The 21,589-nt window shown below is 39.5% G+C and overlaps 1 protein-coding gene across 1 annotated transcript in view; it reads left to right on the plus strand.

Moving 5' to 3' along the window:
* RNF217 (ring finger protein 217) overlaps window positions 1-21,589 on the plus strand; it is a 63,536-nt gene that overhangs the window by 25,352 nt on the left and 16,595 nt on the right. Inside the window, exons 2-5 of the mRNA XM_041423706.1 lie at window positions 297-368; window positions 5,758-5,991; window positions 12,576-12,740; window positions 19,970-20,171. Of these exons, the coding sequence (XP_041279640.1) occupies window positions 345-368; window positions 5,758-5,991; window positions 12,576-12,740; window positions 19,970-20,171 (625 nt within the window). The 5' untranslated portion in view covers window positions 297-344. The remainder of the gene's footprint in view (window positions 1-296; window positions 369-5,757; window positions 5,992-12,575; window positions 12,741-19,969; window positions 20,172-21,589) is intronic.

Here is a 21,589-nt window from a genome sequence, read left to right on the forward strand (position 1 = left end):
AGGAAAAAAGGAGTAGAACTATGTGTCACCGTGTCATCAAATGAGAAAGCAAATTAAGAGGCATTTAAGAAATAGGTTTAGTGGAGTTTAGGTGCATTCTAAAGAATATCTTTCTAGTTTATCCTCATAGCTTTTTTAGGAGAGCCGTAGATATGACAGTGGAGTGAAAAATAAGTTTGAATGGGAAACAACCAAAATGATGTGGGGTTTTGCTCCAGGCAGCCTAGGACAGTTTTGCCAGTTAAAGTTTTGGGTTGTTTCTGGGGCTAAAGCCACTCTGGTCTCTTCCCACACAGGTGGTGCTGGCTGTGACCCTCGCTGGTGTGTAGCTGCACCATTCCACAATGCTCCTGGGGACATGGATGTGTGTAAGTGTGCTCCTGCCAGTGGTCCTCAGAGTTATGAATGAAGCTGGAATCTCAGCCTCTGGCTGAAGTTGTAAAAACTAGATGACCTAGATGAAAATTAAAGTTGATGCTGTGTTTAAATATGCTTTGTAAAGCATTCAGAAGACTTGCTTTTAGAGCAGAAAGGTCAAACATTTGATGTGCTGGTGGTGGTTGGATGCAGTTACTTAGATTCTCTCCCAGCTTCTTACTTTTGAGTCCTCTCACCTGAAGGATGAGGGACTAGCAAGTACTTCAAAGGCCCTGAGACTTTGCTTCCTTTTGTGTCTTTTTTAGCATTGACAGTGTAGTAATTAATGCAAAACTCATTGAGAACAAATTGTTGTCAAAACTAGAAGAGGTGGTGTCTACTTAAGGCTGTGGTGTTTATGCCTTAGTGACTCTCTCTGAATGTAACATGGAGCAGGAATCACTGTGTCACTGTCATGGCTGCATCCACAAGTGCAGTACTTGTGAAAGGAGAGCAAAGACTCAGAGGACATGCGAAGGGGAGCATCCTCAGAACCTGAGCTGGTGACACAATAGGAAATACTCTGGTTCAACTTTTATTAATAGTAAATAGGCTTTCCATGATCTTAATGATCAAATATATTATTTTGAATGCCTTCTGAATGCTTTTGAGGACAGTGGTACATGCCCTGATAAAGGCTAGTGAAGCCTTTCCCTCCTGAGGAGAGGAGTGATGGTTCTTTGAGTGATGTTACAGATGGTTGTCAGAGAAGATGGTAGCTGAATGAGACAGGCATTCAGGAAGTAACTTATTGCAAGTCTGTTGAGAAATGAATTAAAGAGGGAGTAAAAGTGAAACACCCTATGGAGTATGGTTTGTGAAGTAATGAACAACAGGCAAGAAGTTGTGTGAAAATGTTCTGTGGAGGAGGTGACACACACAAAACAGATGTCTTTACTATTTGGTAATGATACAACCTAAGTAGCTGCTGATCTAATTACTCTTAAGTTCTAGCTGTTTATTGTTGCTTGTCTTGCAGCAGCGCTGGGAATCTGTACAGTTGGAGAGCAATGAGGGTGGATGGATGAACTGAAAAAGAGAATGTATTTCAGAGGATTTTTTTTTAAAGAATTTTGATGGAGAATGCCAGGATATCACTGACACAAATCAGGAATCCAGACTGATGAAGTTAGTGCTAAAAACACAGAAATACCTTAAAGGCAGGTGCAAAATATATAGTGGTTTGCACAAAATGTGCACAAAATGTGTCTTTGGTTTGCACTTCTTGAATCATGTCTACTTGGATTTCATTTGCTTAGCACCTGCCACTGTGGAGTTCTGAATCACGGTGATTCCTTCAATGTTTTCCACAAACTACTACTGGTTTTTTTAAGAAAATAAATTGATAATGACACACTTTCCAAGTGTACAAGAAAAGTAATTCTTCACTGCTTTGTCACTTACCAATGAAAATGAAAGAAATGTTTCCAGTGAACTAGAAAGGAATAGGATTTCACTTGTAAATAAAGGGAGTTTTAACCCAGCTGTTTCTTTACCTAGAGTGTGAAAGTCTTCTAGATTAGACTCTCTCTTCCCTTGCGTCTGCACATTTCCAGAATATTTTTTTAATGCATAATTTCCTTGGTAATTTACAGGGAACTATGTGCCACACTGGTAGAAGTTAAATTTCTCTGCAGAAGTGTGTATTTGGCATGGCCATGTTCACCTTCAGCTTTAAGAAGTAATAGCAATTAAGCATGTGCATCTCTGAACTAAGAGTTTCAGTTAGAAAATGCTTGTTTGTAGATATATGTTACAAAATAGAATAGCCCCCTATTTGAGGAATATATCTGCAATACAGCAGCACAAGTACAGCCTGCAAATGTCACATTACATCCAGCCTGGGGCAGGCCAAATGACAGGTATAAATCAGTGCTTTCTGGTCTAGTTTGAACTTTGCTTTCTGCGCAAAATCTGAAACAAAGTTTTCCTTTAAAAGAAGACTCAGGGTGTGGAAATTATTTTCTGACTTAAAGTGTCATGCCATCTGTTACTGTTTTCTGTTGGTGGTATCATTGCTTTCTTGGGAGGTAAGTAAATCAGTGTAGAGTCCCTGTGCGTGTCCTGTCTCTTCCCCCCGCCCTTTCTGCTCCCTACCACCCACCAATAAAAATGCTTTTAAAATAAAATGTCAGGAATTGGCAGGAGGAGGTACATAGTGTTCTCCTGATAATTTAAATGTTACCTTTCTGTAGGATGAAAGGAGCTAGAGCCTGCTTTCTCCTTCTGAATTGTAAGCAGAATATCCCCTCCTGAGATGCTTTACAGAAGTGAAGCAAAACTGAGTATAAGAGCTGGATGCTGCCTGACATTTAACACTGCTGCAGCTCAGCTGCTCTTAGACATATGAGTCCTTCCTCATGCTGTGAAAGTACACCATGCTGTTCTGTATACTGAGGTTCTAAAGTTCTTAATACACAGTGGTTTTCTTAAAACTTGGGCATTTGACATTGTGACAAGCTGATATTGAAGGGATAAGGCTCTGCAAAACAAAAACAAAATTAAGGAAAATAATAAAACTAGTTATTTGTACCAGTGTCATAAGAGATTGTTTTATTTTGTTTTTCCTTTCTCATTCTGTAGCATGTCCTGAGTCCATGGCAGCAGGTAGCCTGACAGGCTACCTCTAAAGCTGTACTTACATCAATTGCTGATGTTAGTGCACAAAGATAGACTGTTTTGGTAGGACAAGGCTCCATTGAAGTTACTGCTAATAAGCAAGCCAGCACTGTTCACTTCAGTCCTATTCAAAACACAGGAAAAGGCTCAGTCTTTGCCAAACTTGAAAAGCTGAAACTATTACAGAGGTTAAAAATTACTTATTTCAAGTGGGTGTAAAACATATTTTCAAAATAAACACTGAAACCACACCTGACTCTTACCACATATATTAATCATATTCTGTGTGGGCATGAAGTACAGAAAATGTTGAGCTTTGTATTCCTTGGTTTTATAAATGCAGGTTTATTCTAACTAGCATTTAATATAAGCAGTGCCTTAGTACTGTCAGATACAATGCATCTTCTCATTATGTGGTGCTACTACATTGTAAGTCCCATTGTAGCTTAGTTTACTCCTGGCAAAAAGATATGGCTTTTTTAATACCTCCCTAATACTTAACTTTTTTTTCTTTTTAATGATGTAGTCATAGGTGGGATTAATTTGACTTTTCCATTCTAAAGTGTACCTATACTTGTCTAAACAGAAGCTGATGCTAATCCTAGTGCAATAGCTTTTTGTGTTTCTGTAGCAAATTGTTCTCTTAGTTCAGCACGCTTGTGTTCCGTGGTGCTGGACTGATTGTCATCTGCTTTTTAAGTACAGCTTCTTGATGCACTGGGTGATTCTTCTGAGAACAGTCTGGTGGTCTGTATGCTTGGTTTCAATTTTACATGCTGCTACAGGTGAATCAGTGTCCTACAGGTATAAAATGCTGGCATTCCCCAGCATGTAGTGTATGAGGTTTGAGGGATTTTTTTGTTGTTTTTTTTTAACGTCTTTGAGTACATACTCCTGTTCTTGTCCATGTAAAAGCCAAACTGAGCCTGGCATTGTTTGCATGTGGCAGCGCTCTGCTCACATTTTAGAGCTGGAAATGAAATGTGGGGAATTTCCCTCCTAAGAATGGGTGTATTACTGGGGAGCTGCCTCTCCTCCATACTGCAGACAAATTTGCCTCCTTCCTGACCTGCCTGTGCCATGAGCCAAGGCTGCTCAGGGCACCAATCTTGCTGGGGTCTTCTCCACCTTGCTCTGGTCTGAGACTTGCTGCCACCATCCACACCCTGCATTTCTATCTCTAACATGTACCTAATTCTTTGCTCTCCTGAGTTTTAGCTGCATTGCTGAGAGAACAGAGGTGGTGCAGTAGGATTTTTTTTTTAATCAGTATAAACCTTGGGTTTGATACCATGTTGTTATGACTCTTCTAATCGTCTGGTTCCTGACTGAATTATCATTCAGTAGAGTTCATATGGCTCAATTGCTGAAGCAACAGTGACAGGGTTCTGTTGCTTTTTAGGGTTTTGCCCTCCTTTTTCAGCTTAAATACTGCATTAGTAGAGTCCTTGTGTCTTCTGGTACCACTATGAAGCAACGAGATCTGCATCCAAACCTGAGGCATTTCTGTCTTATTTAGTGTATTGTTCGGCAGATTTCTCTAATTGAGGATGTTAAAGAATAAGCAGTGTGGGGAAATCAGACTTCCCAATCTTCAATAGTAATTCCTGGAAAGAGATGCTGGTTGCACCCTTTGTCTCTTTATAGATACTCCATAAGGAAGGAGTTGAATTGGTGGTCAGCTGCACTTGTGCAATCAAAACCCACTTGGGGCAGACACAAACGTGCTTTAGTCGGGTCATTGCAGACTCTCAAGATCCAGCAGGGTTTATTAACTTGGGCTCGCTGCCAAGCTAATGCAACTGTGGTGCTCCCAGACCAAGTAGAATCTGCTGTTTTGGCATGGAGTCCAAGCAGTTAAAGCATGCCAAGTGTGAAGGGTGCAGATCTGGGTCCAGCACGGTTCTTGGATCCAGGAGCTCTAGAAACACACTGTGGATATCTGAACATATGGATCAGCTTGGGACTGTCAGGACTCTAGATCAGCAACAGTTTCTGCCCTGTTAACCTCAAGCTTGTTTGTTTGTCTGGTTTTTATTAAGGTTTTTAAATGTTGTTGTTGGGGTGTGTGATTTTTAAAATTTTCAACTCATGAGTTCTGGGGAAATATATTAGCTTGATCAGCCCCAAGCTCAACTAAAACTTTCTGCTTGTGCAGTATGGCATGTAAGGAACTTCTTGAAAACAGACTGCAGAGGTGCTGAGTGTACTGAGCAGGAACCAGCTCAGGGTTCTGGAGTCAGAGCTGCTGATCCTAAATTGACTTTTAATTTCCCTCTGTTTTATTCCCAGGTCGTTTTGCAGTGAAACAGTATGCAAATGTTTCCATTGGCTGCTTTCTCACAGCCTTTGTGAGCCATGACTGTGGTGCACTCACCATTACACCCAAAGTATGGAGTGGGCATCGTTAGTTAGGACTTGTGTTTGGTTTTGTGGTGTATGTAGCCATGGTACATACACTGAGAGAATGTGTTTAATAATTGCACTTGTCAGGGTAATTAGCTTTTCTGTTTGGATTTGAAAATGCTCTCTGGAAAAATTGCAGTGTGCTTGATGTAACTCCACCAAGCACAAATTAAATAAATTGAAGATGGTATGCTGGGTAGTATCTGAATTGTTACAGTTTTTGAAGTTAATTTTCCTCACAAAATTCACCAATGCTTGCTTAAGTTTTCCAGGCAAAAAGTCATACAGCTCTATTTTTTTTTTTTTCATATGTAGGTGCAGCTGGGCCAAGCGGATATAAAATGCCCCATCACGGAGTGCAGCGAACACCTGGATGAAACAACTGTCCTCTATAACCTGCCCCATGATGACATCATCAAGTATAAATACTTCCTGGAACTCAGCCGCATTGACTCCAGCACCAAGCCATGCCCTCAGTGCAAGCACTTTACAACCTTCCGGAGGAGAGGCCACATTCCTACCCCTGCCAAATTGGAGAACAAATACAAAGTGAGCATGCTTGCCGGGGCTGTGGGTTAGATGACACTGCAAAAGTAGGACAGCATTTGGTGAGCATTAAATGAATTTTTTGTTTCACTGGAGCTGTGTGCAAGCTGTGATTAGGAATGTGAACCTGTAGTACATTACTGATTAAGTACTTAATTGACTTTTAACAGTTAAAGCAGCTGAACTCTTAGCCTATTTTTTTTTTTGGTATGTGGCATAATTTTTTCCTGACATACATTTTAATTTAAGGAGTGTTTTCTTTCTGACATGCAAACAATATGGTCACAGTCAGAAGAGGCTGGGAATGGGGAGTTACCACTACAACCAATAATTTTAGGCACACAACTTCAGAGTTTTCCCTGAAACTCTGGGTGAGTGAATTCTGGACACCTATGGTGTTAGGCTGTTGGCTTTGCTTCTTCCTTGGTAATACTGTCCCACTTGTTGATTCTGATTTCTTCATTCCCTTACCAGAGGTTATACATTACTGTAGTCTCATCATACACAATGCAGAGAAATAGAGTGGTGGGAAAAACCATTTCTACAGAATATCTTTTCATAGAAGAGTTACTTATACTGTCATTTTAATCAAAGATAAAAAGCAAGAATTTGGAATAAGCTTTGAGCTGTTGAAAGTCCATCTAAGTTCCAGGAGACAACAGTGGTCTGCAGCACCATGTTCTGTGATAATTTTCCATCTGGTTATTAGATTTGTTGTGGTTAATTTCATGATTGAGCTGGCCTTTCCTGGACAAACCAGTTCTCCTCAGTAGGAGTTCAGATGACTGTTTAGATAGCCCTAATTACCAAGTGTAAGATTCAGCCCAGTATGAAGATTAAAAGGTGGAAGGTTGTGTATTCATTGGACTTGAAAGGTTGGCAAAGCTAATTCTAAGTTATGAGCTATTTGCGGCATATCTGTGTAGGGCATGAATTACATGCCACACTCTGTTGGACTCAGTGTTTCCAAATTTTTGTCATCTTACATTGGGGTGAAAAAAAATCTGAAACTGCAAGTAAAATTCCTTCTGCCCAAAGCTATTCTCCTTCACCCATCTGCTTCATCATCAGCACACATCAGATGTAACCTAGGGTAGATCAGAGCTTGTAGTGCTTTGGCAGCCTCCTCTCTTAAGGTGTCAGAGGCTGTTAGTGTCCCACAAGTGTGGGTCATTGGTGGTGCAGTTGTTGTATCACAGGCCTGCCGGATCTGAGAACATTCCTCAGGGCACAGCTAGTGCTCTTTTATGAGTTAAAATGCTACAGTTGAAATGTTCCCAACTGCCCTACAAACCACAGTGGGAAAGAATGAGAGACTGTGTGATGCATGGTGCAAGCCAGGAGCAGTTCACTGGTCATGTGGTGGTTCAGTGTGTGTACCTGTGATCTGCAGAGCTTAAATCTCTTGGCAACAGACTCAGGCAAAACATATCCTTTGAGCTGAGCTCAGGTGTTGTGTGCAAGAACGTCTAGTTTATGCTAGTCAGAAATATAATTGGGAAAATGCTAGCAAGCAGTATGGATGATCATGGTCCACAGGGCTTCAGCATATTCCTGGAACCTCAACTGTTTTCTAATGTAGGTACAGTTTTAGTGATTTGTTTTAAGCTTACCACAAGGAGAAGTTTTATTGCAGGGAGAAGGTTTAAAAAGATGACTGTTATGACATGGAGTATATGTGAGTAATTTACATAAACACATAGCTGTGGACCAATATTACCTCTTTTCTTAGGTTCTCATGTGATTACATGTACACATTGTGTCTTGTATTTTAGGCTGTTTGGAGGTGCAGACACATTTTCTTTTGTGTATAGCATAGGAGACATCTGACTGGAGGCTTTTGAGGCTGCCCTATTCCTATGCAAGTAATATAAACAGCAGTTGCACCAGCACTGCAAGTGTTGGCTTCAAGAAAACTGAGTTGAGTGGGGAGCACGTACGCACAGGCCTACTGGTAGGATCACAGCACAGCCAGTACACTCACTCTTATACACTGCAAGGGGAAAGCACTCTAAAATCCAAGACTTTATTTGAACTGATGCTTTAAAAATGTTAATGCCATTTCTAAAATTTTATACAGTATCTAAAATTATAAGCAACATGGAAATTCAAAGAGGCAGCAAAGTTATAAATTAGTTTTTCTTATTATAGTTGATTTGTGTCAGCTAAGCTGATCTAGGTCCAGCAGTTCAATTGGCTGAGATTCAAGTCTTGGTGTACTAAGCCTAGAAAGTTAACAAGTATGTTGAGGAAGGAGGAGGGGAAGAAAAGGAGAATTTGCTTATCCAAACCTTTCTTCTACTATTACTGCCACTTAGGGCCACACAGAAGAGCAAGAGAACTATTTAGTTTTCTATATAAAATATTTTTATCACAAATGGATCCAGCATTAATTCTGAAAATGTCCTTGCCCTTTCTCATATGTCCCGAATTGAGAGTGTAATGTGGTTGCAGACAAGACCCTAACAAACCTTTGTTCAGAACTGTTATGCAAAAGAGCAATGGAAATAGGCAAAAATTGAAAAATTGCTCGTTGAGTTCCTGTGCATGGAACAGGTAAAGGTTTCACAAGAGTGAGTAAGAAGACTTGTTTAGTGAGGAAGCCCTGGCTTTTGCCTGCTAGAGTTATTTTTTTTGTCCTGCCACTTGCCATGGAGAAGGAATACTCTGCTCTGTGAGATTCATAATGAAGTTTTCTTATTCACTTCTGTCAAGAGATACATGTCACATAAAAGGAGAACTTGAGTGCTTGGGTTTGAAAATGTAAATGGTTTTTCAATGCAGTTGTTACACAAACTATCTTTTTTTGAACTTCTAAAGAGTTTCTGAAAGCCGTTCTAGAACTAGCAGGAATTTGTACCAGCAGAGATGCTTTGATCTGTTAGCTCCCCACTTTCAGGTCAGATTTTAAGTGGAAGATATCTTCATGGCTGTGCATCACTTCAATCTACCTTGAGCCTCGGCTGCTGCTGATGTGGTGATTTTGCTGTGCTCTCCTTCTTTCTCTCAGCAGTTCATTCCTGACAGCCTGCTTTTGCTTATGTTGATGCTTTGGAGTCACACTGGGAGCTGGATCAAAGATCTGCCCTAATGGGGTACAAAATTTGTTTGTTTTGTTGTTGCTTATTTTCAGCTGTTTCAAGAGAGGGGATGGGTTGATGGTGAGGAGAAGGAAAATGTTTTGACTGGAGCCCATATTTGTTTTCAAATAAAGTGACGGTGTCTGCAGCTAGAGACTGTAATTCGTGTAATCAGTTAATTGCATAATTAATTTTGCCATCCTGTTATATAACTATATATAACTACTGTTCCACCAAGCAGCAGAAATCCCACTAAGCTTTTTGTAAGGTTATAGGAATATTTTTATGAGCAGTCAGTTTGGCTATCATCAGGTCAGAGTTGTGTTTTGTGTTGAAATTATCTATCAGTTTTGAAAAGTCTTTTCCTGTGAGGTGAGGAAACTGATAGATAAAGTAGCTTGCAGTAAAGAGGCTTGCTAAGAAAATGGAAAATGTTAGCCTGAAAGGTCACTGTTTCAGAAAGCTGAGAACCAAAAGAGTTAGAACACAAAATTGTGTAATCTTTTCTATTTCAAGGGAGGCTGATCTCCAAGTGGCATAGAAGTTTGTGTATATATCCATTCTCTCAATTTTAATCAACAGAAATAGAAATCATAAAATAAGTGGGGAAATGTTTGTGTGAGAAAAAACATATCTGAAAAAACACAAGGTTAATATTTTGTTTTGCATATATAGTTTGTCTGCTTTGCTGGACCATAATATATTTTACTGGTTTAAAATCATATGTAGATAGCATTTCTGTATCCTTGCTATGGTGATTTCATGCATAACTACTAAAGCATGAATCAAATAACATTTGACTTTCTTTCAGAAAAGCAGAGAAAAAGTGAAATAAGAATGTGAAAGACTGCTTTAATTGCCCTGTTCTGTTTGTTTCTTAAGCGCAGGGGCATCACATTGCGTCCAAGTTTGAATGGTTTTAGGGTTTTTTTGCAGCTACTAGTTCCAAGAAAAATAAGATTCATAAGTACTTGAGGTACGTAGTTTTCTTTGTTTGCTTCAGCATTGAACACACAGAGAAGTGAAATGACCCATTCAAAATATAAAAACTATTTACAAGTTCAGTTTTGAGGAAGGTGCTGTCAGGGTGACAGGTGGAAGAGGAAACTGGTAATGAAACATAGAGTTATCACTAGTTCAGTTAGGGCCATTTGTGGTAAGAAATGTTATTTTGAGTTCCTGTGGCTATAGCCTCATCCTGTATTTCAGTACTTTCTGATTAATGTATTTGGTAACACCTGATGTCAGTGTGTCTGTATAAATTTAAATACATATCCTGGTGGCTGCTGCATTGCTTTTGTTTATGTACATGCTATAATAAAAAGATAGAGAATGCAATTAACTTGTCAGATATTCATCAAAAACAAACCAAATTAAAAAAACAACCCAACAGAACTTGTGGTTTAAATTATGTTGCCTTTTTTTTAAGGAAGAAGCTTTAACTTTCTGACCTGTTGATTTGGGTTTGTACTTGTTAACAACTGTGTTCTCTCTCAAATGTCTGAATACTACAACTGATAACAGTTTTCAGGTTGTAAAACATTGACTTGAGGCTACAAGCTCCATCTTTGGCTGAGGCATAACAAATACTGAGCCCTTCAATATGATTCTTGCTATAATCTGTCTTCCCAGCAGTAGGACAGACTTGTGTTACTAAAAGACATAAATTCAATGCAGGGAGGAAGTGGGGTACAAAAAGGAAAAAAGAAAGGTAGATGTGGGTTAGGATAGGTTAGATGACTGTCTTGTGCATACTGGTTTTTAATGTATTGTGTAAACATTTATCAGTGTTCTTTGTTAGTATGGTTAGTAAAAATATATATCTATCATTCTCTAGGTTCCTCAGAGCAGGAAATCTCCTTTTTGTTAAGCTGGTTTTATTAGGAGAATTCATCTCCTAAAGGGAAGCAGAGATGCAAGTTAGTATATTTTCGTTGATTCAGTGTATTGGCCACTGGCTCATTAGATTTTGAGAAAGGACACTATTTTGTGTTGCTTTTGTTTAATACTTTATCATGGCCTTGGACGAGTTTTCAGGTAGAAACTAACAATGTTTGTAATCCACATGTTTCAGTCCTAATCTTGTTTCTCTTTAAACAAGATGCAGTGATTGGATGTGTAAATAATTTTGGCTAGTCCCAGCAAAATATGTAAGGGAGATCAGAGCACCTACTTTGGACTCTTAATTGTAGTCAAGGAAGCATAACACCAGTTGTCATGACTCAACAGGAGGCCACAGCTCCTGGTAGGAGTGAGAACTTGAGAAATATGTTTTGGGGCCTTCACATATGACTGCACTCTATCATGTAGTTTCCTGAGAATCACCCCAACACCATGCATGGTCAGCACAGATGTTTCTATGGTTTGGTGGTGAGCCAAGTCTGGACACACATATAGCCAAAAACACTTGGTTTGGCTGGTTGAATTCCTCAGTCCCATCCATCAGCTGGGTACAAAGCCATGGCAGTGCCAGACATGGACTGCAGCTGGAGGTGGTGGACAGGGCTCAGCGGTTGCTTGAGCAGCTGAGATGTTTTGCTGCTGAACACAGCAGAAATGAACATGTTGCAGGAGCCTGGATGTGCCTAAGTCTAAAGTGTCTTCTAGTTCTTGCTGTCCTTAGTCATGATCCAGATTGGAGGCCTGTTTCATCAGATAAGCAGCTGCAATGTGCCTCTGTTTATTACTCCTGCAAACACAGCAGCTGTCTTAGCTTTTCATTAAAAAAATAAGCAGGCTCTAGAAGAAGACGTGATGATGATGGTACCTGTTTGACACAATGATTTAAAACTGAGGGAGAGAAAAAAACAGATCCTTTCTCAATTTGAGTATGGCTTGTGGGTTTTGCCATTAGGTGTGGTCTGTAGCAAGTGGGCTGTTTGGCACAGGCTCAGCTTGCCTTGACGCAATCAAGAGCAAAAGGAGGTGCCTGACTTCCCGTTGGTAGTTGTGGCTCTTGGATGAGAGCCTTGCTCATGGCTCCTTTTCTCAGGACCATTTCTTAACGTAAGCTTTATAACCCATACGAAGCTGAGATCTGTAGCGCCCCTTCAGAAGATCAAGTACATTCTGTAAAAGCCTTGGCAGTGCAGTTCATTCCTAGAGAAAGACACATCCACTGCACTGAAAACTGTCAAGCTAATTTTCAGGTGTTCTCACAAGTTTATTGGAGGCAATTGAATAAGTTTTCTGGATTCTGCCTTTTGTCAGTTGAGCCACACAATCACTTTGGGAAGTAGTGCCTGTGATTAAGCCAAGCTACTTGTGCTTCATTTGATTGAGGCCTTTCCCAGCTTTAGCAATTTCTTCTGTATTTTCTCTTTTTTAAAAAGGAAAAGAACAAGCTAGCTTCCACAACTTCTTGTGTTTTTAAAACAGAGCCCCCAAAAGATGTTAGATCTTTGCTGGACCGCTGCTCTTGTAATTGAGGAGCACTGGTTTTAAACAGGCTTTCTAGTTGTATCAGCACCCAGCTTGCAAACATGTGGTGTTTTCTCATTTATACAGATCCAGTGTCCATCTTGCCAATTTGTCTGGTGTTTCAAGTGCCACTCTCCCTGGCATGAAGGCGTTAACTGCAAAGAATACAAGAAGGGAGACAAGCTGTTACGTCACTGGGCCAACGAAATCGAACACGGGCAGAGGAATGCCCAGAAGTGTCCAAAATGCAAGGTGAGCTGCTCTCCCTTGGCTTGCAGGTAGTGGCTTCAAACTGTTCAACTATACATTTAAAATAAATACTTGTAGATTCTGCTCAGCATTTGAAATGAAATCCACACATGCTGTGCAGTTTCTTGTTAATGACCCATTGAGAAAAACAGGTCAGATTTTTTTGCTGGTTCCTGTACTGATTCTGCAGTGTCTGCATGTAAAGAAGCATTATGGAAATTATTAACAGGGGGTTTTTATGAATCATAGAAATGTTAGGATTAATTTATTTTGTAATTAATTGACCCAAAAATAAAGCTTTAAAGAAATGGAAAGCTTTAGGGAAATTGTGCCCTTTGTCAGGTTTTCCAGAGAGTTTGAGTGTATTCAATGTCTGAGTAAGGCTGGAAATACTCTGTCAACAAGTTAACTAAGGGAAACTAAGACTTTGCAAAACTGTTAAGTTTTGTAGGATTGAATGTTACTACTTCACAAGCTGTACCTTGAGGTGGGACTTCACAGGCCACACCTTGTCCAGTTCTGGGCCCTTCACTTCAAGGAGGACATTGAAGGTGCTGGAGTGAGTCCAGAGAAGGACAACACAGCTGGTGAAGGGTCTGGAGCACAAGTCCTGTGAGGAGTGGCTGAGGTCCCCCCTGGGCCTCCTTTTTGACTTTGAGAAAAGGAAGCTCGGGGGGCACCTCTTCACTCTCTACAAGCTCCTGAAAGGATGTAGGCGGTGGGGGTTGGCCTCTTCTCCCAGGCAGCCAGTGACAGGATAAGAGGTCATAGCATCAAACTGCAGGGGAGGTTCAGACTGCACATCAGGAGGAATTTCCTTGCAGAAAGGGTTGTTAAACATTGGAATGGGCTGCCAGGGAGGTGATGGAGTCACCAGTCCTGGAGGGGTTCAAGAAATGACTGGATGTGACAGTGCCATGGTCAGGTGACAAGGTGATCAAAGGTTGGAGTTGATGATCTCAGAAGTCTTTTCCAATGTGGATACTTCTCTGAAGTCTTTCTTATTATTCATTTTCAACACTGAAATGCAGTTCTACACCCTAAAAATGTCAACAATCCCTTTGGAGAGAGGAAGTACTTCCCACTACACAGATGAGATGCAACAGCCCTGCAGACGCCTGCACCAGTTGCCCTTAATGAAGGCCACTCCTAAATTGGTTCAAAATTTTTTTCACAGGTACCAACAGAGTAATAAGTCAAAGCTGGACTGGTTTGTAGAAAATAAATATTGAATGGGAAGATTACTTATAAGCATACAAAGCATATGTAACACTTTGAGCCTTACACTGTGCAAATAAGAAAATGTTCATCAGGTTACTAAGTGTCATATTTTGGTCTTTGAGAAAGAAATGCCTGTGATGCCGTAGCTTGAAATTGAAAGATTTCAAAACACTGAGCAAAATTGTAAAGCTCTGAAGTCAGCAGCTGGTTCTTTACCCTTCCTCCTGCTCACATGTGACCTTTTAACAGAGTTTTTGCAGCTTGCTTTTTGGTAAGACTTGATAGATTTGAGTCAGTTCCAAAAATGTTCACTTTCTGGGAAGTCTTTAAGTAAAATACTTTGTTCCTTTCAGAGCAGGAAGAAGTTTCTGTTTTGATTTTAATTGTTTGACTTGTGTCAGATTTTATGACAATGGGAATGATGTAACTTAAATAAATCATCCAAAAGATTTAAGAAAGTGGACCAAGCAAAAAAAATATTAATGTGGAAAACCAGGAGTGGTAAGAAGGCTGATAGCTGGAAAGAAAAAGGAACCAAAACTAAGTCTAACATTAAAACTGCTAAGTCTAACATTCAGCATGAGTAAGTTAAAATTTAAAATGCCATGTTTAAATATTCACCATCTTCAAAAGAAAAGGCTGGACACTTGAAACTTACATGGCTTGTTACTAATTCTGAAGCATGAAGTTGCATGAATTTGGCTACTAATTTAAAAAATACTTGAGGTTTCTTTTCTTAATCAAAGGAAAATAAAACCTCCTACATGGTGGGAGGCAGTATGGAAACTTATGAAACTAGCACAGAAAAAGAACCTCTGTTAAGTCCTTCCTGGTAATGTGGCACTGTAAGTGAATATTGAAGAGGGAATTCAACCTTTTATTAAACTGTGTTGCTACCCCAACTCTTGATACTCTTTCTTTTCAGAAAAAAGTTCTTCCTGCCTGCAATGTCCAAAATGTTTCTGTCAACATAGTGTATTTAAATCAAATCTATAACCTGAAAGTATCAAAAGTACCACTTAGCTGGCAGTTAGTTCAAAAAATACGTCTTTGGGTAGTTAAAAAAATACATCTTAAGCAGTTTTCTTCAGCAAATCTTTAGTAGGTGTTTGGGCACAGAGAGATAAGCATTCTGACAGGTAACAATTTGAAGTCAGGGGGATTAGATCTGATGCTTCTCTGCCTCTCTTTCCCATCCATCCCTCCCTCCAAAACCTGTATATAAAATAACATTGAATCAGATGAGAATCCTATTTCCAAATAAAATAAAGACTGACAAAGAAAATAATTTGTAGCACACTATTTGAATTATCCATGTTCTAGGTCCACAGGGGCAATGTTTCTGGTGAAAACCTACTTTATTTTTAGCATCTTTCATATTTTGCTTTAAAATTTGCAGCAGCCAAAATTGGCAAAGAGATTGAGAGAGTCAATGTTAAATTGTGTCTAAAGATACTAGTATTTCATCTCTACACTAAAATTGAAATGAATGGAAATTAAAGGTAGAAACTTAAGTAGAGGTAGTTTCTTTACTGAAGTAATATGTAAAATTCCTGGTAACTTCCAAAGTGTGATACTGATTACAGTGTAAACTGTGACCATATTTTGCAGATAGCTTCTGGAGATAATTATTTATACCTACACATACATACATACGCTGACTCTTTTTAGCTGTACCATGGAGAAATCGAATGCATTATCTTCCCTGGGCATGCAGGTGAGAAAATCAAAACACACGTAGGGGTATTGTATACAGAAGCAGATCCTCAGGCAAATACAAGTATTTCAGTGGTTTGGGTAAGTGATTTGAAAGAACATAAGCCTTTGTAATGTCAGTATAGCAGGGACTGTAAGATAAACTTAAACTTGATTGCTTTCTCCTGTAGGAGGATACAGCTTTTAGGACATCTAATAGACATCGCTTATATTTACCTGGTCTCTCCCAGATGTGTTTACGTAAGATAATAAAAATGTTACACACAGTCCAAATGCTTAATCATAGATTTATGTTATGACTGTGTGTCAGTATGGAACTATGGAAAAAATGCTACTTTTTTAAACTGTATCTTTAATTTATTTTGAATTTTATTTCTTAATACAGCCTTTTCCAAATTTACTATACACTGTTTTGAGAGTCAGTATAGACCATTTTCCTCAAGAAGACTTGTCCAAAAAGTGCTGGTCTTGTTCTATAGTAAGTTGGCTAATAAGTGCAAATTTGCTACATTATTGGATGTCATTTGCCAAAATTTATAACATTATTTGTCTTTCCCCAGTACTATTTTAAGGGGTTATTTTTTTACAATTTCTTGGTATGTTTGCAACAAAATGCTTTCGTTTACACAAGTGTTTTTACAGTACAGCAAACCGAGGAAGTACTCCATGTTGGTGCTATCTTACCACAAATTTCAAAAGCAGCACTATCTCGGAAACACCCCATAGCAACTCTAGGTTAGAAGGCTTGGAACAGCAGCAGAAATTTAAGAACAAGCATGTCAATGCAAATAAAGGAGCCTGTATACTTCTTATCTGTTCTGATTCATACAGGCATTATCAAATAATTCAGGGTGTCGTTTTTGGAAGCACTCTGCAAATCAATTCTCATCTTCTGGAGGGAGGAGAGTCCTTATTTGTATACAAAATGATAAAGCTGTGCAGGTTTTCTTCAGAGGTGGAGGAGACATGGCCGCTCATCCTTAGAACTCTTGGCAGTGATTTCCCTAGCAGATTTCTATGAGAGGGCATGTGACATGCGGAGTGGGTAAAATGAGGTTCTGAAATAGCCACTGTGCTACTTCAGTTGTCTACTTAAGACTCCAAACTGGATGTGTTTGCCCTTGGTGTGTAGTTTTCACCCCTGTTGTTCTGGAAACTGTTCTTGGGTTTCTGAATGGCTAACCTTCCCCTGTAAGGTGAGCGTAGGTCTTTGGTTTTGAACAGGCTGTGGATGCAGGATGAAGCCTGTAGCTGTGACTGAATGCATGGAGGCAGAAGCTGGGCTTGCAGTGGCCACGCTGCAGGGGAGCCTGCAGTCACACAGCAGCACCGGGCCCCCCAGCAGCATTCCTGGCCCCACGCATTCCCCTGGCTGCCTCTGGTGCGCCATGGTGCTGCCAGTGGGGCGGGAACACTTGTGATATCCGAGCCATCAGCGATCACTTTCTCAGTCTATAGGTTTGTAATCCATCTCTCTCAGTGGATTATCTGGAGGGCACAGAGGCATGCCCGTGTGAACCGGAGATGAAGTTCATCTGGTCATGTCTTAGGCTTGAAAGCAGCCTGACCAAATGATACAAAGTTCACCTGGCATTGTCAGTCTGCAAAGCATGTGATAGGGAGTTCAAGCCCTGCATCTGAGGTTTGTGGGGTTTTTTACTTTGTTTTTTCTAATCAAGTCTTTACTCACTGGAAAAAAGGAGTTTTTGCAATGGAAAGGTATAGGCGTGTACAGCTGGTTGTTCCAGATTAGCAGCATTGGAAGACAGTTATATGTGAAGATGAGTATTGACTAAAATATTTTTATGGTTGGCTTTTTGAAGGAGCAAATATGAAGTGCATGTAGTTGCAGTATTTGTCTGCAAGATAATAAATTCTTATCAACTTATTTCATGTTTCAAGAGGACAGTATGTTTGGAGAATTCAGGGCAGGAACAACTAGATAGATAAATAATTCAGGAGTAATGCATGACTAACTGGAGCTGGGAGGCTTCTAGGAAAGCATGGGTAGAAGGATGGCAGGCAGTTTCTAAGAGGTGGTTATTTCTGATATGAATGGTAGAATATAAAAGGCTGTTGCTAGCATCTCCTTGAAGTTCTTACTAGCAATAAAAATTACCTTATTTTTGTAATGTGAAGTAGTTTTGGTTTGCATCTAGGATTTTTTATAGGTTCTGTGATTCTACAGAATTACAATGAGGATGAATGATAATTGGGTTGGTAAATTAGGGAAGAGAGAGGAGAATTCAACAGTCTTGATTAAAAAAGAAAATAAAGCAACCAGTTAATTCTCATTAGTCACAAAATCTAGTTCCCTCATTTACATTTTTAAGATGGAATCATCAGATGAGGAAAACTACCCTTTAAATTACAAAAGTCTCTATAGTTGCTATCTGAGTTGGTCCCCTGAAAAATTAATTTTAATTACATTTTAAAATTAATTTGTCAAAATACTTTAAGTCACTATTAAAATACCTTCGTTTAAATTCAAGTTAATCTGAGGAATTACAGTAAATAAACTGTGATTCCAGAACTGGAGTCAACAGCTGTTTTCACATGTAACCCTAGAAATAAGAATCTGAACTGTAATGGGGCAATGTAATGTCCCTTTTACCGGGGGGGGGAAAAAAAAAGTGTGTATCTTCTTAAGTTAGGCTTAAGTTGATATAATATTGGGTGGAGTTCTCTTTCTGCTTTGCCTACTGTCAGTGCTTAACTGTGAAAGTTTTGAAGTCAACTGGCTTATAAAGCTCATCAGCAATGGTGTTTTTTCAGATGCTCCTGGAAAACAGGACACCTGTAATACAGCAGAATTCCTTGGGGTAAAGAGGGATGTTTGCTCAGTCAGACAAATTTTAAGTCTTCTAGAATACTTGCCCACTAGAAAGTGTTTTTTTTTTTAATAGCTCATTTCTCTCATTTGTGAATATTTTCTCTTTTGTATAAAAGCAGTGTTTGAAAGTAGAGAAAAGCAAATCCTGAGATCACTACTGAGATTGGCACAGGGATGCTGGCGGGTGTATCTGGAACTACTGTTACCCTTGTGGCTCTTTGCTACGTGGATAGAGTGCCAGTTTCAGTAGATGTTTGGGCGAGCAAGGTGAGAGCTCAGATCACCCTAATCGACACCAAAGAACAAATGCATTTGACCCTCTCAAAAATGTCAGATACCCCAGGAGTCATGAGCTTCTCTAGAGCTCGCTGAGCTTTCAGTGCCTCTGGTGCTTGCAGGGCCACTGAGTGGTCATGCCATGTCTTTGCCTGTACCTTCCTGCGAAATAAATACGCGTAGGTAAGTATAGGAGGTTTCAGGAGGCATTGATTTCTCTGTTGCAAGTTCCAACAGGTGAAATTCAAATTGGATGTAATGGAAAAAAGTATTCCCAGGGAGGATGGTGAAACATGGTATAGAATGCTCAAAAAGGCTGTGACACACCCATGCTTGGAAATTTTTTTTAATCTAATGAGATGAGACCTGGAGCAATGCGATCTGTCTGAAGTTATCCCAGCTTGGAGTTAGGGGTTAAAATAGATGACCCCCGACCATCACTTTCAACCTCAGTTATTAAGCTATCTACTGTTCCACTGTGGAATGTGGTCTTGGAATGCAAGATAGGGAAATATTTAGCAGGCAATTGGTAGAAAGATGGCTGTAGAACTAGGGCAGCCCTGTTTCGTGCTGTGAGTATCATGAAAGCTTGGTGCAAGTTTTTATTCCACGTATAGTTTGTGGCTTTTTTTTTTGTTTGCTTTTTTACAAAGGCGAAAGTATTCATACTTCTCAAATCATGTACTGTAACAGCAGTGCCTTTCTGGTGTTTATTACAAAATACCAGATCAATTTGTGATGGAAAAGGGAGTGGAACCACAGGTGGCCTAAGAGGGAAACCCATCTGGGGAGGGGTCAAACAGAGTTCATAACTGTATTCACTGTGTTGCTTTTATTTTTAGCAAAGTTTGGTGCTAACATATCAACTTCAGGAATAAAACCAAAATTGCAGTAAGGGCAAGAATTCTCATCTGATATGAAGATCATTTAAACGAAAAAGGAGGATTACGAAGGAAATGAGAATCTGGAAACAATAGAACTCACATTTAATGCTCTGAAACATGCCTCAGAAAACTATTATTGTCTTAAGCCAGCTGCAGTATTAATTAATGCAAGTAGTGACTTTGCAGGGGGTTGCTTGCAGCTTCTTTTCATCTGGCGCATGAACTGCCCCAGGTAACGCCCGCTTTCCTGTGCTTAGGAAGGGGGGAAAAATAATATTTCTTCTTTCCTTCTGCTCATACAGATCCACATCCAGAGAACCGAAGGGTGTGACCACATGACCTGTTCACAGTGTAACACTAATTTCTGTTACCGTTGTGGGGAGAGATACCGCCAGCTCCGCTTCTTTGGAGACCACACGTCAAACCTCAGTATCTTTGGATGCAAATACCGCTACCTCCCCGAAAGACCACATTTAAGGAGATTAGTGCGAGGCTCTGTCTGTGGTGAGTGGATTAATGCTCCTTGTGGAGAGCTGCACAGTGAAGTGATGGAGGCATAGGGCAATTATAGTTAAATTGAAACTAGTGGTTTAAAGGATTGGATGGACAACTTGTTTTTCAGTTATTCAAAAGGTGGCTTATTAAGTGTGTTTAAATATATGGCACTTTCCCTCCCTTTTTAGATGGAATGTGTATGATTAATTATTGTGTCCTCTTCTGATAGCTTGTTTACTAATTTTTTTTTTATATAATACATAAGCAAACTGTAAAAGTGCTGTCAATATGCATGTCGCTGGCTGTGTTTATTCTCAAGGTATATTGGAGAAATGGGTCAGAGGAGAAACCTTATTTAAATTAACCTTGGTGTAAGTCTGTTTGAATAAAGGGCTCTTTGGATTTGAACCTGATCTGAGTAGAAAAACTCAAGGTTTTCCCATGTAAATAGGAGGGCACTAACTGTTAGCTTTAGTTCAGATAAAATCAGCTTGAAACAAGCTGATTTTAAAACAAGCTGATTTAAAACACAACTTATATACATTAATTTTGCTCACAAAAGTATGATGCTGAAAATGTGTTTTTATTAAACCAAAAGGCACTCATAATTTGCTTTTGAGCCAGATAGATATTTGTCTCAACCTATAGAAGCACAAGATAATAAAGTAGACTCTTATATTACGTGATGACTTTCATATATGTGAAATTCAGTTATTGTGGTGAGTTTACAGCATGTAAGGCGACCTATAATGTTACAAAAAAACTGATGTATTAACTGTCAAAAAATGGGTATCTGTCAAGGAAAACAGAACTTTTCATATTTGAATTAAGGCATAAAAATTGGAGATGACTTGTAGTTCACCTAGGATGAGGAAATGCTTTGAGCTTGATTGTAGAGGTAAAGGCAAGAGACAGAACTTGAGGGAAAAAGCAAACCTGAGGTGAAAGCATTACTCCTGAGCCAGAAATGTTCCAGTAAGAAAACTAGGTGTTTCTAGAGTAACAGAAGAATTGACACACAAACTCGTAGACCTGGTAATGAAAATGCCAGTCTTGCTGCTCTGCATTGTGGGGGATTTGCAAACCTGGAAAGCTTGTTTTAAAAAAGTGGCAGTATGGCATCCAAGCCCATTAGTTTGACCTTAGGAGCTTGCAAGGCTTTGGTAACAAACTTTGAGAGAAATGATTTAAAGATATAGAAATAACTAGAAAGGAGATAAAAATTGTAGGTGATTGGAAGTGCCTATTCTGAAACATTTTGTAGAGATAAGTTGGAACACACCAGAAGGTCTAGTCTACGTGAAAGACAGTGCTGGCATTAGGGCACATGAATATAAACGTTCATTAAAAATTTAGGCTTAAATTTCAAGAACTGTTTCAAAGCACTTAGTAAGATTTCAGAAAAGCTTTCAGTAATAGCAACAATG

This window comes from Onychostruthus taczanowskii, unplaced genomic scaffold, assembly GCF_017590055.1.
Source record: "Onychostruthus taczanowskii isolate IOZ18803 unplaced genomic scaffold, ASM1759005v1 scaffold8, whole genome shotgun sequence".
Lineage (NCBI taxonomy): Eukaryota > Metazoa > Chordata > Aves > Passeriformes > Passeridae > Onychostruthus > Onychostruthus taczanowskii.